This window comes from Panthera leo, chromosome A3 (assembly GCF_018350215.1).
Source record: "Panthera leo isolate Ple1 chromosome A3, P.leo_Ple1_pat1.1, whole genome shotgun sequence".
Classification (NCBI taxonomy): Eukaryota; Metazoa; Chordata; class Mammalia; order Carnivora; family Felidae; genus Panthera; species Panthera leo.
In genome coordinates this window covers 120,917,982-120,939,884 of record NC_056681.1, presented here as the reverse complement: position 1 = coordinate 120,939,884, position 21,903 = coordinate 120,917,982, and the positions used below count along the sequence as shown (strand labels likewise).

The 21,903-nt window shown below is 39.8% G+C and overlaps 1 protein-coding gene across 3 annotated transcripts in view; it reads left to right on the top strand.

Annotated features, from left to right (window-relative positions):
* UBXN2A (UBX domain protein 2A) overlaps nt 1-21,903 on the top strand; it is a 44,966-nt gene continuing 23,063 nt past the window's right edge. Inside the window, exons 1-2 of one of the 3 annotated variants that reach the window (XM_042933572.1) lie at nt 1-187; nt 11,447-11,501. In XM_042933572.1, the coding sequence (XP_042789506.1) occupies nt 11,461-11,501 (41 nt within the window). In that variant the 5' untranslated portion in view covers nt 1-187; nt 11,447-11,460. Of the gene's footprint in view, nt 188-213; nt 414-9,793; nt 10,049-11,444; nt 11,502-21,903 lie in introns of those variants that run through there. The other 2 variants (XM_042933574.1, XM_042933573.1) reach the window with 2 other exon arrangements.

Here is a 21,903-nt window from a genome sequence, read left to right as displayed (position 1 = left end):
GGCTGCGCAGAGCCAGCTCGGCGCGCGCTCGGCGCCGGGCGGCGGAGACCCCGGGAGGCGGGCCGGGTGCCGGCTGCGCGGCCCGGGAGCCTCAGCGGGTCTGAGGGCCTCCAGCCCGACAGCAGCGGTGGCGCCCGCGGCCCCCGAGCCAACTGAGGACGAGGCCGCGAGGCGGCCACGCCCAGAGGTGAGTGTGCTGGGGCCGCGCCGCGTTCGGCCGGGCGAGGGGCCGGGGCATCCGCTGGCCGCCGGGCGTGGGCCGGCGTTTCCCGGGCGGGGGCGCTGGGGTCGTTGGGTCCGGCTGAGCCGTGGCGCTTGTCTGGGTGTTGGTCTCGGTGGGCCCTGGATCCGGACGGTTTCGGCGACGCTGGCGGCGGCGGCGGCGGCCGGGGCGAGACTCCTGGCCAGCGCAGGTGAGCCGCGACTCGGGCCTGCAGCCTGCGCTTGCTTCCTGCGGACGAGCACAGCGGAGGGCTTCCGTTCTGACGGTGCTCGGAAACTTCGAGTTAGGAGCGTTCGCATGCCCCCATTTCCAAAGACGTGCCCTGCAAGAGCGCTGTGCCGAAATGGCACGTTTGTTTGCGGTGGCCGTTTCTTACGTAGCTTCGTTACCAGTCTCCCACAACACTCTTTTGTAGGTTTCGTGTTCGCTGTTTTCCAGGTTTCATTTTTTAAAAGTGTGCGTCTTTTTCTTTTTCACTCGCAGTTTTCTTGTTAGCAATCAGGAACGTTAGAGTGGTGTCCAGCATCGATTTCTTCGTACTTAATTTGAGATGGTGGAAAAGAAAAACAGGAAACTGACAGTCTTTTTGATGTCAGTGTGAAACTGTAAAGTGTGACATTGTGTAAACGACGTGAACATCGGCCTCCCTGTTTTAAAGTCATGGCTCAAGTCTGTTTGGGGAGTGTTTATAAGTTTTTGAATTACAGTTTAGTTTTTAATGGGGAAAGCTCTTTAAGTTGATGTTGCGTCTTCTATGTAAATATGCTAAAAGGCGTATTGATTTTAAAGGCAGTTAAACTCAGTGAATATTGAGCACCTGTTTATACCACTAAAGTTAGTGTTGGCGTCCAAAAACGGGTACGAATGGTGTGCAGGCTGGAGGGAGTGATTAAGCACGCGAATAATAATGATACAAGGCAGAATACGGTATAACAGAAAGTATTGAGAACTGACTCTTAGCCCTGCACTGCGATAAATACATGGATACTTTACCCAATATTTAATGTTACTTAATTTGTCATTCAGAATTTTTTAGCACCTACTGTATGGTGAGTGCCCACAATACTATGGTGACCTCTATAGATTTTGCTTATGGACTTTACATTGTTATTGGGGGGAACATATCAAACAACTAATCACACAAGTATCAGTTGCCCCTTGAACAATGGTGGGACTGTTAGGGGTGCCAACCCCCACACGGTGAAAATCTGTATGAATTCTGATTACCCAAAAACTTAACTACTAATAACCTGTTGACCAAAAGCCTTACCAATAATGTAAATAGTTGATTAACACCATTTTGTGTATTATATGCATTATGTTGTATTCTTACAATAAAGTAAGCTAGAGGAAAGAAAATGTTATGAAGAAAACCATAAGAGAAAATACATTTACAGTAATGTACTGTGTTCATAAAAAAAAAAAAAAAACTGCATATATGTAGTCCTGCATAGCTCAAACCTGTATTGTTCAAGGCTCAACTGTAAATACCAATAAACCTACATAGAGGCTTAAAAAGAAAGAATGTAGCAGGTTGTGAGAATATGTAACAAGTGGATAACCAGCTGGGAAAGTCAGGTAAAGTTTTCTTAGGAAAGCAGTCTACCAGCTAACATATTATGGGTAAATAGGAATTAGGTGAAGGTAACTCCCAAAGGAGGGAAGAAAGTGGAATCTATTCCACTGAAGGAGGCTGGGGAAGTGTACCCAACTGAAAGGTCACAGCAGTTGGATTGAGTGTAGAATGCAAAAGGGAGCCAGAGATACAATGCCAGGTCCTTTAAGCAGTGTTAGGGATTTGGGACCGGCTGTTTATTTCTTTCTCTTAAACTTTTTTTAAAAATTTGTTTTAATGTTTATTTATTTTTGAGAGACAGTGTGAGTGGGGGAGGAGCTGAGAGAGAGGGAGACACACAGAATCTGAAGCAGGCTCCAGGCTCTGAGCTGACAGCACAGAGCCCAACATGGGGCTTGAACCCACAGAGTGCAGGATCATGACCTGAAGTCAGCTACCCAACCTACTGAGCCAACCAGCACCCGTCTCTTAAACTTTCATAGCAAAATTTTCAAATCACTCAAATATAGTGAGAGAAGAGTACAGTGAACTCTGTAATATTACCCAACATATGTGGACCTTATTTGAAGAGCATGGGTGGTCATTGAAGGGTTTTAAGCAGGTAAATTGCAGTCTTTTTTTTTTTTTTCCTTAAGATTTTATTTTTAAGGAATACTCTACACCCAGCGCAGGGCTCAAACTTACAATCCTGAGGTCAAGAGTTGCATGCTCAACCAGGGAGCAGCCAGGTGCTCCTCAGTCAAATTTGTATCTTAAAAAGTCAACCCTGGGAGCTCCTGGCTGGCTCTGTGGTAGAGCAGGGAACCCTTGATCTCAGGGTTGTGAGTTCGAGCCCCATGTTAGGAGTAGCGTTTACTTGAAAAAGAAAAGAAAAAAAGAAAACTTTCTGTGTAGAAACTGCATTGTATGGGGATGGGAATGGATGGGAGAAAACCACCAAGAGGTGATATTTGGTCCTAGAGTTGTGACTGTTAAGATAGTATGTGTCCTAAGGGTACGTAGCTGATCTCTCCTCTCTGTGTTAATAATTTTATGTTTCCGTCTTTCAGAGTAATTGTGGAAGGTTTTCCAGGGGAAATTGTATTTGAGCTGGGTATTGCAAGGTAGATAACACTTCAGTATGGAGCCCTGGAATGAGAATGTCTTGATGTCAAAGTATGGCTGCCTCAGTGACCTTGACAATCTCTGCCAAAGTGTCCCCTTCCCCCTAGAATTTCTCATTTAAATTACTTTTGTCACTATCACTTTGGTCCTTGGGAGCACAGAACTTCCACATTAACAGTTCTTCTAGAAGAAGACAAATATGTATTTTTTTTCAAGTACTGTGATTGCAACTAAGATAAGCTCAAACTTCCTGTAATTTTTGAATTTTTATTTAATAGTTAACTAGAATTCACTAAATACACAAATAAACTGTCTTTTAAAGTGTGTGATTTTGATGCTACCATAGTTTGCTCTTGGAGGTTTGGAGACCTGAAGAGCGAAGTGAAAAGAACCCACTGAAATGTGATCCATCGGTTCCTTTGCCCTGTGTTTAATGCCAGGAATGGCTTTATCCTTAAGGAGAAACTTCAGCTTCTGCATAAAGATAGCATACCCAGTGGTATAATATCTTGATACAAAACCTTAATCTTAAAAAAAAAAAAAAAAAAGTAGCCTGTCATGTATGTTTACAAAACATAAGTAAAATCAGTATTATGCAAATTTTTTGTTTGAATTTTAATGTATACATTGAAAGGACTTTTTCTTGGTAGTCTAAATCTATTTTGACTGGGTTTTCCTTTCGGTGGATATGTTCCAAAAAGCTCAATCTCCTCTGTCTCCTGACTGATTTTATAACTGCAGTTGTTGGGAGTAAGTGGGGTAATAATTGGGAAGGTGTTTGGTAAACTGTGATACACAATACAAATATAAGATGGTAGTGGTACTAATTGGAAGCAAACTGAAGCAAAATGAAGGAAATTCGATTCCTCTGTCCCTCTGATACTGAGCTTCATGCCGGTGACTTAGACATTTGTCAGGTGGCTTTTTAAATTCTCTGTAGTATAGTACATGACTTCAGTTCATTTGTGTCCCATGACTGATGATTGTAGAAGCTCACTCAGTTGATATAAATAGATTTTACATGGCTTATTTACATATTACTGATTATGGTAGGAAATATTGAAATACCGGTGCCTTTATATCTATTTTAGATTCAGTTTTTACTTAATAATTCTATGCCATGTTTGCAATCAGTAATTCGGTATATTTTTTTCTTGTTAGTCTGTAAACTCCCTGATAGTGTAGACTCTGTGCTATTAACCCTTCTTTCATTAGTTCTAAACCAGAGCCTTGTACACGGTGGTGGAAGGTTCAGTAAATATATAAGCGTTTTTAAAAGTTTCATTAGTGAAATCAAAACTAAAGTTTCATAGCCATGTTGAAATTGAAACTTAACACTAAGCCAGAAAATGATTCTTACCAGTCCTTGTAACAGATTATGACAGAGGGATCAGAAAAGAAAAAGGAGCAAACATTATCGTATTCTTAGTATTCTACTCCTCAAAACAAGCTTGTGAGGATGACAGTCATCCCTGTGTTACAGGTTTAGGCAACTGGAGCTTAGAGAAGGTAAATAACGATGAACTCACCCAGCTCAAAAATGATGTACCCAGTACTCCAGTACAAGTCAGTTTGAATACAAGGTCTTCTTCATTCTCTATTGCTTTCATAAAACAAATAAAACCCATTTATTAGTAGCTTATAATTATGAAATGATGAAAAATATTAGCAGTTTGCTAGAGAGCAATAAGCTGTTAAAGGGAAACATAGTGACATACTTTAGGGATGGCTCCTCTTTGGTTTGCACTCAGCTAGGCACTTGGAAGAAACACGAAATGTGTAAGTCACCATACCTGTTCTCAAGGTTCTTGGATCCAGTAGAGGCAACTAAAAAACACAAAAGAAACAACAGGAATCAGTATCAGATAATATGACTTAAATACCAAAAATCTACATGCTTTAGGAGAGGAGTATTAGCACAGGTGTAATATCTTACTTGGGGCTCCTAGGTGTCTTAGTTGGTTGGGCATCGGACTTCAGCTTAGGTCATGGATCTCACAGTTCTTGAGTTCAAGGTTTCTGTCAGCCAGAGCCTGCTTTGGATTGTCGGTCTCCTTCTCTCTCTGTCCCTCCCCATCTCGAGCTCTCTCTCTCAAAAATAAACATTTAAAAATATATATTTTACCTTTATAAAACCTAAAAATGCACCCATTATTTTTCTCTAAGTACAACTACTTTGAACTCATAGCTGTTTCTTCTGATATGTACAGTCGTATTTCTTAATTTTTTTTTTTAACATTTATTTATTTTTGAGACAGAGAGCATGAACAGGGGAGGGTCAGAGAAAGAGGGAGACACAGAATCTGAAACAGGCTCCAGGCTCTGAGCTGTCAGCACAGAGCCCGATGCGGGGCTCGAACCCACAGACTGTGAGATCATGACCTGAGCCGAAGTCGGACGCTCAACCGACTGAGCCACCCAGGCGCCCCTGTACAGTCGTATTTCTTAACGAAAAGAAACAGTTTATGGTAGACAAGGATCTTGAGCTGTGACTTGAAGGATAGTTAGGATTTGAATGCCCACAAGGATGGTTATGTATGAACAAAAAAGTATAATAAGTGTTTATGAGACAATAAGGATCATATCCAAACTAAGGGATTATTTAGAGTAGTTGAAAATAATGTTAGAAAACTGTCAAGTGAAAAACAGCACCACCAGGATGTAATGTCCACGAGGGCTGGAATCTTTGGCTCTACATTTTTTAATGTTTTTAACAGCTTTATTTAGGTATAATTAATATGCAATGAAATGCACATATTTAAGACATACCATTTAATTTTTAAGTGAAATTGTATTCAAGTCTATAATGCTTTATTTCTTTTTTTTTTTTTTTTAATGTTTATTTATTTTTGAGACAGAGACAGAGCATGAACGGGGGAGGGGCAGAGAGAGAGGGAGACACAGAATCAGAAGCAGGCTCCAGGCTCTGAGCCATCAGCCCAGAGCCTGAAGCGGGGCTCGAGCTCACGGACCGCGAGATCGTGACCTGAGCTGAAGTCGGACGCAACCGACTGAGCCGCCCAGGCGCCCCATATAATGCTTTATTTCTTAAAAAAGAAGTAAATAAGTCCAAATTAAAACTTTCCTGACCTCTGAATGGTTGGGGTGGGTGTTTTATGTTTTTCTCTGTTTTCTGTATGTTTTATTATTTATTTTTGACATTTATTTATTTTTTAGAGACAGAGACAGTGAATGAGCAGGGGAGGGGTAGACAGAGAGGGAGACCCAGAATCTGAACAGGCTCCAGGCTCTGAGCGGTCAGCACAGAGCCCGTCACGGGGCTCGAACCCACAAACGGTGAAATCATGACCTGAGCCAAAGTCGGTTGCTTAACCCACTGAGCCACCCAGGTGCCTCAGAAAGGGAAGAATTTTTTTTTTTTTAAGTTTATTTAAGAGAAAGGGAGAGAGTGCAGGCACAAGTGGGGGAGGTGCAGAGAGAGGGGGACAGAGGATACTAAGCTGGCTCTGTGCTGACAGCAGAGAGCCCAATGTGGGGCTCAAACCCACAAATTGCGAGATCATGTCCTGAACTGAAGTTGGAAGTTGGGTGCCTGAAAAGAAAGAATTGTTTTAAAGGAAAGCAATTAGTTTTAGAAGTATGAGATTTGAAGAAGGACAAAGTCTTAGGAGAAAAAATTAGTGAGCATGAAATTCTGGTTTTCTGAATATGTTTTTAATTTGTTTCCTACTTAAAAAAAATTTTTTTTTAAAGTTTATTTATTTTGAGAGGGAGAGAGTGCAAGCGTGTGTGCAAGTGGAGGAGGGGCATAGAGGGAGAGAGAGAATCCCAGGCAGGCTCCATACTGTCAGTGCAAGAGCCTGATGCGGGGCTTGAACTTACAAAACCATGAGATCGTGACCTGAGCCAAAGTCTTATGCTTCACCGATTGAGCCACCCAAGTGCCTCTGCTTTTTAATTTTTTAAATCAAAATAATATATACACATAGTTTAAAAGACAGTGTTAGAAACCTAAAAATGCACCTATTCTTTCTCTAAGTACAACTACTTTGAACTCATAGCTGTTTCTTCTGTTATGTACAGTCGTATTTCTTTACAATGTACATTTTGAGTTATTAATTTTGAACATTGCTTTTCATATTGCTATTAGGATAGATAACCATTTTAGCCTTCTTTTGTTTACCCCTTTTACCTTCTCACATTCTTTTAATAGTTTTAGCTCATTTTTTTCCATACAATAAGTAAAAATACACACTATTTTTTCCCCCTTTAGACCTCAGGTTCATCCTTGGTCCAGAGATGGTATGTTCATATTTGTCTAATAACTATAATAAACATTGCAAACTCAAAAGAATATTGACAATATTATATCTTACATTTAACAGTCAATTTTTTAAAGCTTTTATTTTAAAGTTTATTTATTTTGAGAGAGAGCATACATGCACGATCAGGGGAAGGTCAGAGAGAGAGTGAGAGAGAGAATCCCAAGCAGGCTCCGCGCTGTCAGCTCATAGCCTGACGTGGGGCTCTGTCTTACGACCCATGAGCCGAAATCAAGAGTCAGACACCTTACCAACTGAGCCACCCAGGCGCCCCTAACAATCATTTTTATGGCTGCATTTTTAACGCCTATAGTTTACTCGTATAATCTATTTAAGATGTTATAAATTAATGATATAAAAAAATTTTCTTGTCTGGTTTATTTGTAAATCGAATGCCTAATTCAGTGCCTTATGTTTAATATATACATATATGTTTAATATATTTATTAAATATATATATGTATATACATATATATACGTATATTCATACATAATATGTATATATTTAATTTAATAAATATTGACTAAGATCCTTTGAAAGAACAACCAAGTAAGCTGTATACACAGAATTTGTCCAACACAGCTGTAGGTCTAGGGAATAATTTTGAAGAGCATTACAGAAGTCTTTTGGAAATACAGAATAGCTCACTTGTGATAATAGAGTCATCCAGTTTGCTTTAGTTGTTGGATGCCATCCTCTCAGATGGTGTGGCTTTCATGAATCCTACCTTGCCCTCTAGCTACAAGGCAGAGTGTGAAGTTACTGTTGGGGATGGCCTTGAAGGTGCTGTCCTTTGCTTTCTTTATATTCTGTACTCACTGCTCAGCCCCATTGTGTTTCCTCCTTTTTCCTTCCCTTTCAGTTTCTCCTTGTCTTACAGAATTTTTCACAATTTTCTCATGACAAGGCCAACAAATAAATTTTCCATCAACTCCTAGTCAATTCATAATTAAAATTAGAGGTATTTAAAACAACTTTCAATGATAGGATATTTTCCAGAGCAGATTCCACTATCCTACTTTAATTCCTAGCAGCACAGACGCTAAGTGGGAATTAGTGCTCAACACAAGTTGCTGTGGTTATGGCACAGCTCCATTAGCAGCAGGAAGTCAGACTGATTTTATCTGGCTGCTGCCAGATCCTCACTTACCAGATTAAATTTACCTCAAGGTACTTGGGAGATTTTTAGGATAGGTCTGGTGGATCTTCAGTGGCTATTAGCATATTTGCCTTCTATTCAGATGTGCTTAAATTTTTATTTTACTTTATTTTTTATGTTTATTTTATTTATTTATTTTTGGGGGAGAGAGCAAGCAGGCAGGGGGAGACGGGGGAGACAGAGAATCCCAAGCAGGCTCCATGCTGTCAGAACAGAACCCAACACGGCTCAAATCCACAAACCATGAGATCATGACCTGAGCCAAAATCGAGAGTTGGACACTTAACCAAATGAGCCACCAAGGTGCCCTGGATCTGCTTACATTTTTAAATAGAGGTACACTATTTACATGTCGCAGAAATATTCATCTTTTGACCCTGATTTTCCACATCTCTAGGAATCTAAAGAAACAACAAAGTTAGCTGTATACACAGAATTTATTAGGAAAAATTGAAAGTGAGCTAAATGCCCAATAGTCATGGTATATAACTGCCTGATGTGATAATATGTGTCCTTTAAAATATTTATGGGGGCGCCTGGGTGGCTCAGTCGGTTGCGACCGACTTCAGCTCAGGTCACGATCTCACGGTCGTGAGTTCGAGCCCCGCATCAGGCTCTGGGCTGATGGCTCAGAGCCTGGAGCCTGCTTCTGATTCTGTGTCTCCCTCTCTCTCTGCCCCTCCCCCATTCATGCTCTGTCTCTCTCAGTCTCAAAAATAAAAATAAACATTAAAAAAATAATAATAAAATAAAATATTTACGAAGCAGTTTATGTAGTCAAATGGAAAAAGCACATAAATGAAAAATACAGGAAATAAGAATTATTAATATACTAATAATGCATTTGAATGTATATGAAGAAACGGAGAGACAAAAGTTTAAATAGTTATTGCTGGAGGTAATAAAATTATGGATTATCTTCTGTCTTCCCCAAACTTTTTGTATTATTGTTTTGCCTTTGTAACAAAATATTGTTAAGAAACAAACAAAACAGATGAATGTTTAAAGTAGTCCAAGCCATCTGTCCACTGAGAGGTCCCGGAAGCACTGACACACGAGAAGCAACACACACTCAGATCTTGGTTTCTTGATATAATTTTCCAACAAAAAAGGGTAGCCATGGCCCCTTAGAGAAAAGTCTGATTCCAGGGCTGGGGCAGAGGAAGAACAAATGATCTGGGAGCATCTGCTTGCTCCAGAAAATAAGAAAGTGCTCAAAGAATTATGAAGACGTAGCAAAAGGACATTGAAGTCACCTTGAAGGGGCCACCACTGGACAAATCTGGGAAATGGAAAATCAAAATAATATTAATAAATTATAACTCATTGAAAAACAAAAACCCACAAATCCATACTGTTAGATCTGAAGGAAAAAGTCAGAAAAAGATGGACTCTTTTCCTGTATTGTATTTTTTTAGGAAAAGGTGGACTTTTATTTTTTCTTTTATTTTTATTTTAGAGCGAGAGAGCATATGGGAGCAGAAGAGAGGGGCAGAGGGAGACAAAGAGAGGCCCTACACTCAGAGAGCCTCCCAAACAGGCTTTATACTCAGCAAGGAGCCCAACATAAGGCTCCCAAGATCCTGGGATCATGACCTGAGCTGAAATCAAAAATGGGACGCTCAATTGACTAAACCATCCAGGCACCCCAGGAAAAGATGGACTTTTAATAAAACAGTCATGTGGAGTCACTGTAACTAAGATAAGTTCCAGATATGTCTGAGGTTAAAATTTTTTTAATTAAAATTGAGGGTCATGTCAGCAAAATGGCAAGATGAGCAGTTTGAAGCTCATGTTCCCACACAAACATTGAAAAACAAGCAGTAACTGTTAGAACCAACTTAGAACTCTGGAAAGTAATCCAGGGTGTATAGCAGCCAAGCAAATGGTGAATAGAGAAAAATGCAACTCGGGATGCTTGGCTGGCTCAGTTGGTGGAGCATGTGACTCTCGATCTCAGGGATGTGAGTTCAAGCCCCACGTTGGGTGTAGAGACTACTTAAAATATGTTCTAAAAAATTGCAACTTAAAAACAGTGGCAAAAATAAATAAAAAATAAAACAGATAAATAAAAAATGGGTAAAGGACTTGAACAGACCTTTCTCCAGTGAAGATATGTATAGACAAATGACCAGTAAGCACATGAAGAAGATGCTCAACATCCCTAATCGCAATGAGATACCACTTTAGTAGGATGGGTATTCCTCAATAAAAGAAAATAGCAAGTACGGGGTGCCTGGCTGGCTCATTAGTAGAGCATGTTACTCTTGATCTCGGGGTTGTGAGTTTGAGTACCATGTTGGGTGTGGATATTACTTAAAAAAATAATAAAACAACAAGGCAAGGATGTGGAGAAATTAGAACTCTGGCAGGAATGTAAAATTATTCACAGTAGCCAAGAGGTGGAAACAATCCAAATGTCTGTCAACAGATTAATGTGTAAACAAAATGTATATACATACAATGGAATATTATTTAGCTGTAAAAAGTATGAGTTTATGTTAAGTGAAATAAGCCAGACACAAAAGGACAAATATTGTATGATTCTATTTATGTGGAATACAAGGCAAACTCATAGAGACAGAAGGTAGAAAAGAGATTACTAGGGACTGGGAAGAGAGAAGAATAAAGAATTATTGTTTAATGGGTACAGAGTTTCTTTTTGGGAAGTTGAAAAACTCTTGGAAATGGATAGTGGCAGCGGCCATAGAACACTGTAAATATAATTGATGCCAATGAATTGTATACTGTACATCTTGTCAGTTTGCTTCCCCAAGGAATTGTAAGAATGAGAATAAGAATGTTACATTCACTTTTGTTTGTTAAACCAAAGGGCACATTGTAATTTTTTACCATAATTTTTAAGAAATATTTCTTTTGTTGGAAGATTATTAGACTCCAGAATTTATTTTTTATTATTTTTATACTTTGTAGATGAAAATGAGAGCTTCAAGTTTGGTCACTCAGGTCCTTAAGACCCTTGCAGTGCTACTTTAAGAGTACCTAATAATTTATGTTAAAGAATATTCATGCATAAAAATACATGTATCTAAAATTCTAAATTGAGGAATTTAGCTTTTGTTTATTTTTACTTTTACAGTAAGGCGAAAGAGAATGAAAGAAGTAGATAACCTTGAAAGTATCAAAGAAGAATGGTAAGTTAATTTGAATTTTCTGTTATTAATGCCTTTCTTAGTTTCTATTTTTGCTGCATTTCACTAACTATAGATGTTTTCATTATGGTTCTTTTAGTTAAAAAACTAAAGGTAATGTATTTTAAAAAGTAAATTTTTATTCAAAGCTGCGTTGAATGGATTTTAATGAAGTTACTGCATGTTTTTATTATTAAAAAAAATTTTTTTTAAATGTTTTTACTTTTTTGACCGAGAAAGAGAGAGCACGAGTGGGGGAGGGGCAGAGAGAGAGGGAGACACAGAATCTGAAGCAGGCTCCAGGCTCCTAGCTATCAGCACAGAGCCCAGTGTGGGGTTTGAACTCAAGGACTGTGAGATCATGACCTGAGCCAAAGTCGGGTGCTCACCCGACTGAGCCACCCAGGCACCCCTAAATGTTTTTATTATTAATAAAAAAAGTGTTAAATTTCTCTCTGGTCGCATATTCTGTTGTTTAAGTGAGAAATTCCAGGAACTGTTTACTTTTTTGGGTTGTACTGTCTTAGAGTCATAGTGGAAATAAAATGGCTCTGGAGTCAGATAAGCCTAAGTTTGAATCCTTTCACTGTCTTCACTATCTCTTTGGCCTTTGAGCAACTGAGGTAAAACAGAGGGGCGGGCGGAGGGTGGGGCAGGCACCAGGCCTGGGTGGCTTCCTTGGTTGAGTGTCTGACTCTTTATTTCAGTTTAGGTCATGAGCCCAGAGTCATGGGATCAAGCGCTGCATCGGGCTCTGAGCTGAGTGTGGAGCCTGCTTGGGATTCTGTCCTCCTCTGCCCCTCTCCCCAACTTGCGCTCTGTCTCTAAAATAAAAATAAAAATTAATAAATAAAAACTAAAACAGAGGCAGGAGATACATATGTGTATGTACCTGAAAGATACGTATGTATTTATGTTTTAATTTATTTTTATTTTAAAGAGAGTGAGAAGGGCACCTGGGTGGCTCAGTCAGTTGGGCGTCTGACTTCGGCTCAGTTCACGATCTTGTGGTTTGTGAGTTTGAGCCCCGCGTTGGGCTCTGTGCTCACAGGACGGACTCTGTGCTGAAAGGACGGAGCCTGGAGCCTCCTTCGGATTCTCTGTCTCCTCTCTCCCTGCCCTTCCCATGCTCATGCTTTTTCTCTCTGTCTCTTAATAATAAATAAACGTTAAAAAAAATTTTAAAAAGAGAGAGTGAGCACATATCAGGGATTCCATAAATGGTAGGTGCAAAGTCTATGGTTCTTACCAGTTAGTAGAATATTTTATTCTGACTTATCTAAGGTGAAATATTTATTTTTGTATTATGCTGTTTGTTTTAAATACTTGAAGTAAATTTTTTCCATTCATAGTCCATTTAAGGAGACAGACAAGTATTTATTTCATACTTACAAATACTTTGTAAATGCTTCTGTACTAAACAAATATTATTTGTTACTTTCTCACTACTTATTGTTTTATGTATTTGATACTATATAATTGTGAGATTGTGTCAGGGGCCTCTAAGACCTCTCCCAGGTTTAATGATTTGCTGAGAGGATGCCTAGCCTAGGCATGCCTAGGCTAGGGTTTTTATTGGAAGCTAGTCACATACTAAAATTCCAGACTCAGGGGCACCTAGGTGGCTCAGCTGGTGAAGTGTCTTGAGTCTTGATTTCAGCTCAGGTCATGATCTCACAGTTCATGAGACAGAGCCCTGTGTTGAGCTCAGGGCTGACAGCATTGAGCTTGCTTAGGATTCTCTCTCTCCATCTCTGCCTCTCTCCTTCTCGCTCTCAAAATAAATAAATAAACTTAAAAAAATTTTTCCAGAATCATACGGAAAGTAAGCAGACCTTTCAAAGGATACCAGTCAGCAGCTAGGCCTGCTGTATTAACTCTTTCTTGCACAAAAATAAATGGAATGACTGATTTTAACTTAGGACTTTTTTTCTTCCCAGCAGCTTTATTGAGACATAATTCACATACCATATGATTCATCCATTTAAAGTATACAATTCAACAGGCTTTAGTACATTCACAGTTGCACAAATTTCACCACAGTCAATTTTATAACGTTTGTATCACCATACCCATTAGTAGTCATACCTCATTCTCCTACACCCTGCCCCTGACAACCACCAGTATACTTTCTATCTTTATTGATTTACCTATTCTGGACATTTTTATTTTATAAATGGAATTACACAATATGTGGTCTTTTGTGATTGGCTTCTTTAACATGTTTTCAAGTTTCATTCATGTTGTAATATGTATCAGTACTTTGAGTGTAATTAAATAATTAGTAATGTATCTACATAAAAAGATTAGGATTAGATTTTATACTTTTTGTTGTAACAAAGAAATTTTTTGTAACAAAAATAGATTTTTTTAGAAGTAGCAGTCCAGGGGCACCTGGGTGGTTCAGTTAGTTAAGTGTCCAACTCTTGATTTCAGCTCAGGTCATGTTCTCGAGGTTTGTGAGTTCAAGCCCCGGATCATGCTCTGTGCACACAGCGTGGCCTAATTGGGTTTCTTTCTTTCTCTTTCTCCCTCTCCCTCGTCTTTCTCTCCTCCGCCCCCCATCTCTCTCTCAAAAATAAATAAATGAACATTAAAAAAAAAAAAATAGTCCAGTAAAACAAAATGAAGACTGATTTCCTAAGTATATCAGTATTTCAAAGACTATAAAATCGTGAAGATCTGTATTTACTGTGTGTTCCAATAAAGCATACACAGATGCAAATCCTTCACCCATTTGGGCAACAGCTAGTTGATATTTATTTAGTTATTAGTTATTTAGATATTTATTTAGATATTTATTTAGTTATTTATTCAGAACACTGTAGTGAATGAGAAAGTCAGAAGCCAAAATAGATGTTTAAAAGTCCCTTTCCTGAACTTGTATACTTTTTATTATTAGAGGAATTCCTGAAACTTCAAGACTTTTTACTTAGCTATAACAACTTTGATAATCTGGTTTTCACATTATAGAGAGGAGGATTGACATTTGTATCATAAGAGGATAGGGACAAGGGAAAGGGTGACAAAGTAGAGAAGAACATAGATGAAATAATAACATTGTCTGGATACTTTTAGTGTTAAGGCAAGTCCTGGTAAATTCATATGCCCATGGGATTTTTGCTGCATTATAGCTTAATATATAGTACAATATAAAGAGATTCTTTGAATTATAAAGAAAAATTAAATGTGTACTTTCTCATTTTTTTCCATCCAAGAATGTCTTTCATACTCTTTTTAAAAAATATTATTTTTTAATTTTTTTAACATTTATTTATTTTTGAGAGAGACAGAGACAGAGTGCAAGCAGGGGAGGAGCAGAGAGAGAGGGAGACACAGAATCCGAAGCAGGCTCCAGGCTCTGAGCTGTCAGCACAGAGCCTGATGCGGGGCTCGAACTCACAAACCGCGAGATCATGACCTGAGCCGAAGTTGGATGTTTAACCGACTGAGCCATCCAGGCACCCCATTTTTAAAAAATATTATTAATAAACCTTGTTTTGGAGGCGCCTGGTAGCTCAGTTGGTTAAGTGTCTGACTGTGGCTCAGGTCATGATCTCGTGGTTTTGTGGGTTCCAGCTCCTTGTCGGGCTCTGTGCTGACAGCTCAGAGCCTGGAGCCTGTTTTGGAATCTGTGTCTCCCTCTCTCTCTCTTCCCCTCCCCAGCTCACACTCTGTCTCTCTCAAAAATAAACATTAAAAATTGTTTTAATAAACTTTATTTTTAAGAGTTTTATATAAATATTGAGCAGTAAATACTCAGTTCCCATATCCCCTATCCCCACCCCCCCCCCCCACAGTTTCTTCTGTTACTAACATCTTGTATTAGTGTAGTTTTTTTTGCTACAATTGGGAACCAATATTGATACATTATTATCAACTATAGTTTACATTGGGTTCATTCTTTGTATTGTACAGTTCTGTGAGGTTTGAGAAATGGTGCTGATGTATATAGCGTTATACTTTTTTTTTTTTTTAATGTTTATTTTTTGAGAGAGGGAGAGTGACAGAGTTTGAGTGGGGAGGGGCAGAGATAGAAGGAGACACAGAATCCGAAGCAGACTCCAGGCTCTGAGCTGTTAGCACAGAGCCTGACACGGGGCTTGAACTCACTTACCATGAGATCATGACCTGAGCCGAAGTCAGATGCTTAGCTACTGAGCCACCCAAGCACTCCATATAGTGTTAAACTTTTATTTCTTTATTATTATTATTATTATTATTATTATTATTATTAATTTATTTTTTAAAATAATCTCTATGCCCAATGTGGTGCTTGAACCACAGCCCCAAACTCGAGTCACATGTTCTTCTAACTGAACCAGCTAGGTGCCCCTACTGTTGTGCTTTTAATTCCATATATCAGTTGTTATTGCTGGTGTATAAGAAAGCACTTGGCTTTTGTATATTAATCTTGTATTCTGCAACTTTGCTAAAATTACTTATTAGTCCCAGGAGTTTGTTGTTGATGATGATTTGGGATTCTCTGTGTAGACAATCCTGTCATCTGCAGAGAAAGACAGTTTTATTTCTTCCTCCTTCCCATTCTGTATACCTTTTATTTCTTTTATCTGTCTTACTGATTTTGCTAGGATTTCCAATATGGCATTGAAGAGGGGTGGTGAGGAGGGACATCTTTGTCTTACTCCCGATCTTAGGAGGAAAGCATCTAGTTTCTTATCATTAAGTATGTTAGCTGTAGGTTTTTGTAGATTTTCTTTATCAAGTTAAGAGAGTTCTTCTCTGTTCCTAATTTGCTGAGAGTTTTTATCATGGGTGTGTGTTGGATATTGTCAGCTGCTTTTTCTGCATCTGTTGATATGGTCATGAGTTTTCTTCTTCAGTGTGTGGATGTGATGGATTATATTAATTGATTTTCTCATGGTGAATCAGCCTTGCATACCTGAAATAAATCCTACTTGGTTGCAGTGTATAATTCCTTTTACATGTTGGATTAGAAATGCTAATATTTTGTTGAGTATTTTTGCATCTATATTGATGAGAGATACTGTTTGAGTTTCCCTTTCTTGAAATGTCTTTGTCTGATTTTAGCAGTAGAGCCATGCTGTCCTCATAGAATGAGTTAGAAGTGTTCCCTTCTGCTTTTATTTTCTGAAAGAAATTGTAGACAATTGGTACAATTTCTTAAATGTTTGATGGAATTTGATGTGGGAAACAAAGGCAGAAGGAAATGGCAGATAAAGTTAAATTTCCTTACAACCTGCAGCCCATTGACAAGTACTTGAGGTAGGCAGAGGTTTCTCCAGGAACTCCCTGCTATCTTAATGCTAATGCTTTGCTGGAGGGAAAAATAACCTTAGTTTGAAAATAGCTAGGCCTCCACTATCCTGTGAGTCTTCTTTAGCATATGAAAGTCTCACTGGAAACTTCCCCTGGACTTTACCCCCCCAACTCCAGTCTCTCCTCATGGATCCGGGGCAGCTCTTCCTGCCCATGGGTCCTGTCCCCGTGCTTTAATAAAATCACCTTTTTGCCCCAAAAACATCTTGAAGAATTCTTTCTTCGCCATCAGCTCTGGACTCCATGAACCACACTATCACCCCAAAACCTCAACAGAATTCACTAGTGAAATCTTTTGTGCCTGGTGCTTTCTGTTTTGGAGGATTATTATTGACTCAATTTTCGTTTTTTCTTTTTTCTTTTAGCTCAAGCAGGGGAGAGGGACAGAGGAGGAGAGAGAATCTTAAGCAGGCTCCACACTCAGTGCAGAGCCCAACGCAGGGCTCCATCCCATGACCCTGGGATAATGACCTGAGGAGAAATCTAGTTGGACACTTAACTGACTGAGCCACCCAGGCACCCTGAGTTTTTTTGTTTGTTTGTTTGTTTTAAGTTTATTTATTTATTTTGAGAGAGAGAGAGAACCCAGGAGCTCATGCCCTAGCTGGGGAGGGGCAGAGAGAGAGAGAGAATCCCAAGCAGGATCTGCAATGTCATTGCAGAGCCTGACGCAGGGCTCAATCTCAGGAACCATGAGATCATGACCTGAGCTGAGATCAAGAGTCAGATGCTTAACCAATTGAGGCCCCCAGGTGCCCCTCAATTTTCGTAATAGATACTAGCCTTTGCATATTATCTTTTCCTCCTCATGTAAGTTTTGGTAGATTATAAGTTTGAAGACTGTTCGTTTTATCTAAGCTATCAAATTTGTGGACATAGAGCTGTACATCTTTACACGATGTTCTCTGAACCTTTTAAAAACCTAGACTATTTTCTTACTCATCTTTCTGTCCCCTACCACCTATCATATGGTAGGTACTCAATAGATATTTGAATGGCTCAAATTAACATAATGAAGGTTAGTAGAATTTACGTATCAAATAGGTAAAGGAGTAAAGCTGCTTTAGATGGTCAGCTTTATTGGCTTTGTACATAGTAATCAAGTATAAACTGCTTTTTTATAGCCGAGGCACAGGGGGTCCCAAACACTACAGGATCGGCCGCTGGCCACCAACAAAGTCCAAAGGCAGAGTGGTTGTGAAACAGGAGAGGAATTTATTTTGTGATGCCAACACCTGAAAGATAGCCAGGAAAGAGCAAACTAGCATCTCAAAGATTGTCTCCAGACTGTGGAAAATACTTCCAGGTTTATATAAGGAAAATGTGCAGCAAAGGTGTGTGGGTCTGGGCAAGTAGGCATTGAAGGTCAAATCGATCACTGTGTTGGAGTCAATCACTGTCAGGGGCTGGCTGGCTGAGGGCAGTCCTTGTTGTTTAAGGGGGTAGTTTCAGTTCCCATCGGAGGTTGCATTGTCCTCAGGGTCTTTTGCAAAAGCCAAGAAACACTTTGGAAAGACCCCAATTAGAGAGGTCAAGATGGAGGCACCCAAAGTCCTCTTTCATTCTGAACAGAAAAAAACAAATACCAGAGAGGATCGAGTGGTCATAATATCATTATCTAATATTGTGTGCCAGTGTGTGTACTGATAGAAACTGTATATCAGGTATAGGTTTTTGTATGTGTTTGCTTCTAATCTTCACAGCAACCATGAAAGATAGGTGGTAGTGTCTGCATTTGCAGATGAGGAAGCCCCATCACACAGAGGCTAGTAGGTTTCTCACCCAGTCAGTGTGACTCAGTTCCTAAACACAGACACCAAAGCCTCAACTGGTAGGCAGTAGCCTCTACTGCTACACAGCTGTACTGACTGAAGAGAGGGGAAAATCATTAGTACTGTGAGAAATTGTCTTAGCATGTGATTCTTTTTATTAAGAAGTATCCTGTCTTTGCTCTGAGAAAGGCCCCACCCCGCTCGCGTGCTGCCTCTCTCTCAAAAATAGTGAACATTAAAATTTTAATATTTCTTTTATGACAACATAAATGCAAAATAAAATTAATACTTTGTGATAATATGAAGCATCTTTGTATATAGAGATCACCTAGAAGAGTAAAAAGAGCATGCCTACATTAAAATATTGCTCTGAGTATCGGCAGTTTTTTAAAGGTTATTATTTTTTATGAGGTAATCTTTATTCCCAACATGGGGCTCGAACTCATGACTCCAGGATCAAGAAATACATTGTCTACTGCCTGAGCCAGCCAGGTGCCCCAGCACATAATGATATAGTGATGACTGTTTTCTCTAGGACAGTGATTAAGAGTACAGGCATTGGGTGCCTGAGTTCAGTTTTCGAACTGCTTTCGAATAGTTTTGTGATCTTGGGCAACTTGCTTAAGCTTTTTCTTGACGTGTTAAACAGGGATAAAAATAATATGTGCCTTTTAGGTCAGTGTGCAGGTTGAATGAGTTAACTCATGTGGAGTACTTGAAATAGTTCCTAAAATATATAATAAGTGCTCAATAATGTTAGCTATTAAGAGAAGCTTTATAGGGGCGCCTGGGTGGCTCAGTCGGTTAAGTGTCCAACTTCGGCACAGGTCATGATCTCAAGGTCCGTGAGTTCGAGCCCCGCATCGGGTTCTGTGCTGATAACTCAGAGCCTGGAGCCCTCTTCAGATTCTGTGTCTCTCCCTCTCTCTCTCCCTCCCCCGCTCATGCTCTGTCTCTGTCTCAAAAATAAACGTTAAAAAAGTTTAAAAAAAGAAAAGAGAGAAGCTTTATAGCATATCATGCTTAGGTGCATAGATGTGGAAGACGGATTAACAGGGTTTGGATTCTGTCTTTGTCACTTACTAGCTGTGTAAATTCACGTAACTTAGCCTTTCTGTGACTCATTTTCCTTATCTATAAAAATATGGATGAGAATATCTACCTTGCAGTTCCTGGCACAGTATGAGAGCTCCAAAAATGTTGTCATTATTTATGGAATCTGAGAAATTGTATTTCAGTACATAGATGAATTTTCTGTATGACTTAAAAAAAGATAAACCAGAAACCATCTTTTCTTTCAAACAATATCTTCAGTAGTATTTCTTTTATGACAGGGGCACCTGGGTGGCTCAGTCGGCTGAGCATCTGACTTTGGCTCAGGTCATGATCTTACGGTTTGTGGGTTCAAGCCCCTCGTTGGGCTCTGTGCTGACAACTCAGAGCTTGGAGCCAGTTTTGGATTCTGTGTTTCCCTCTCTCTCTCTGCCCCTCCCCACTCTTGCTCTGTCTCTATCCCAAAAATAAATGAACATTTAAAAAAAATTACACATTTCTCGTAAAAAAAAATGCAAAATAAAAATACAAAATAAAACATAAATGCAAAATAAAAACCAGTAGATGGGAGTAGGCGAAATGGACAAAGAGACTCAAAAGGTACAAATTTCCAGTCATAAGTAATGGGGATATACTATACAGCATAGCAACTATAGTTAATAATATTCTGTTGTATATTGGGAAGTTGCTGAGGGAGTAAATCTTAAACGTTCTCATCACTGGGGCACATGTGTGGCTGTCATTAAGCATCCTACTTCAGCTCAGGTCATGATCTCACAGTTTGTGATTTGGAGCCCTGCATCAGGCTCTGTGCTGACAGCTCAGAGTCTGGAGCCTGCTTTAGAGTCTGTGTCTCCCTCTCTCTCTGCTCCTCCCTCCCGCCCCCCCCCCCCCGTCCCAAAATAAACATTAAAAATTTTTTAAAATCATTTAAAACATTTTTTTAAAATTTTTTTAATGTTTATTTATTTTTGAGAGAGACAGAGACAGAATGCGAGTGGGTTAGGGGCAGAGAGAGAGGGAGACACAGAATCCGAAGCAGGCTCCAGGCTCCGAGCTGTTAGCACAGAGCCAGACGTGGGGCTCCAACTCACCAGCTGCGAGATCGTGACCTGAGCCGAAGTCGGACGCTCAACCGACTGAGCCACCCAGGCGCCCCTCATTAGAAAAAAATTTTTTTTAAGTTCTCATCACAAAAAAAAAATTCTGTAACTGTTAATGGTGATATATGTTAACTAGACTTGCTGTGCTGATCATTTCATAGTAGGTACAAATATCAAATCATGTTGTTGACCTAAAACTAATATGTCAGTTTATACCTAAATTTAAGAAAAAATAGGTGCCTGGGTGTCTCAGTCAGTTGAGTGTCCAGCTCTTGATTTCAGCTCAGGTCATGAACTCACGGTTCATGGGTTTGAGCTCTACATTGGGCTCTACGATGAGATGACAACGTAGAGCTTGCTTGGGATTCTCTCTCTCTCTCTCTCTCTCTCTCTCTCTCTCTGCCCTTCCCCACTCATGCTCTCTCCCTCTTTCTCTCTCTCTCTCTCTCTCTCTCTTTCTCAAAATAAATAAATAAACATTAAAATTTTTTTCCAATGTTTATTTATTTTTGAGAGAGAGAGAGAGAGAGACAGCACAAGCAGGGGAGGGGCAGAGAGAGAAAGGGAGACACAGAATCCGAAGCAGGCTCCAGGCTCTGAGCTGTCAGCACAGAGCCCAACATAGGGCTCAAACCCATGAACTGCGAGATCATGACCTGACCAAAAGTCAAATGCTTAACCAACTGAGACACCTAGCCATCCCAATAAATAAACATTTTAAAAAAGAAAAATAGAGAGGCACCTGGCTGGCTCAGAGGAGCATGTGACTCTTGATCTCCTGGTTGTAAATTCAGGTCCAATGTTGGGCTTTGAGATTATTTAAAAAGAAAATCTTGAATAATAAGGGGTGCCTGGGTGGCTCAGTTGGTTGAGAGTTCAACTCTTGATTTCAGCTGAGGTCATGATCCCAGGGTCGTGGGGTTGAGCCCCATGTTGGGCTGTGTGCTGAACATGGAGCCTGTTTAGGATTCTCTCTTTCCCTTTTCCCTCTGTGCCTCCCCCCGCCTCTCCATGCTCATGTGTGCATGCTTGCTCTCTCTCTCTCTCTCTCTCTCTCTCTCTTCAAAAAGATATAAGGGGCGCCTGGGTGGCTCAGTCAGTTAAGCATCTGACTTCAGCTCAGGTCATGATCTCGCGGTTCATGAGTTGGAGCCCCACATTGGGCTCTGTGCTGAC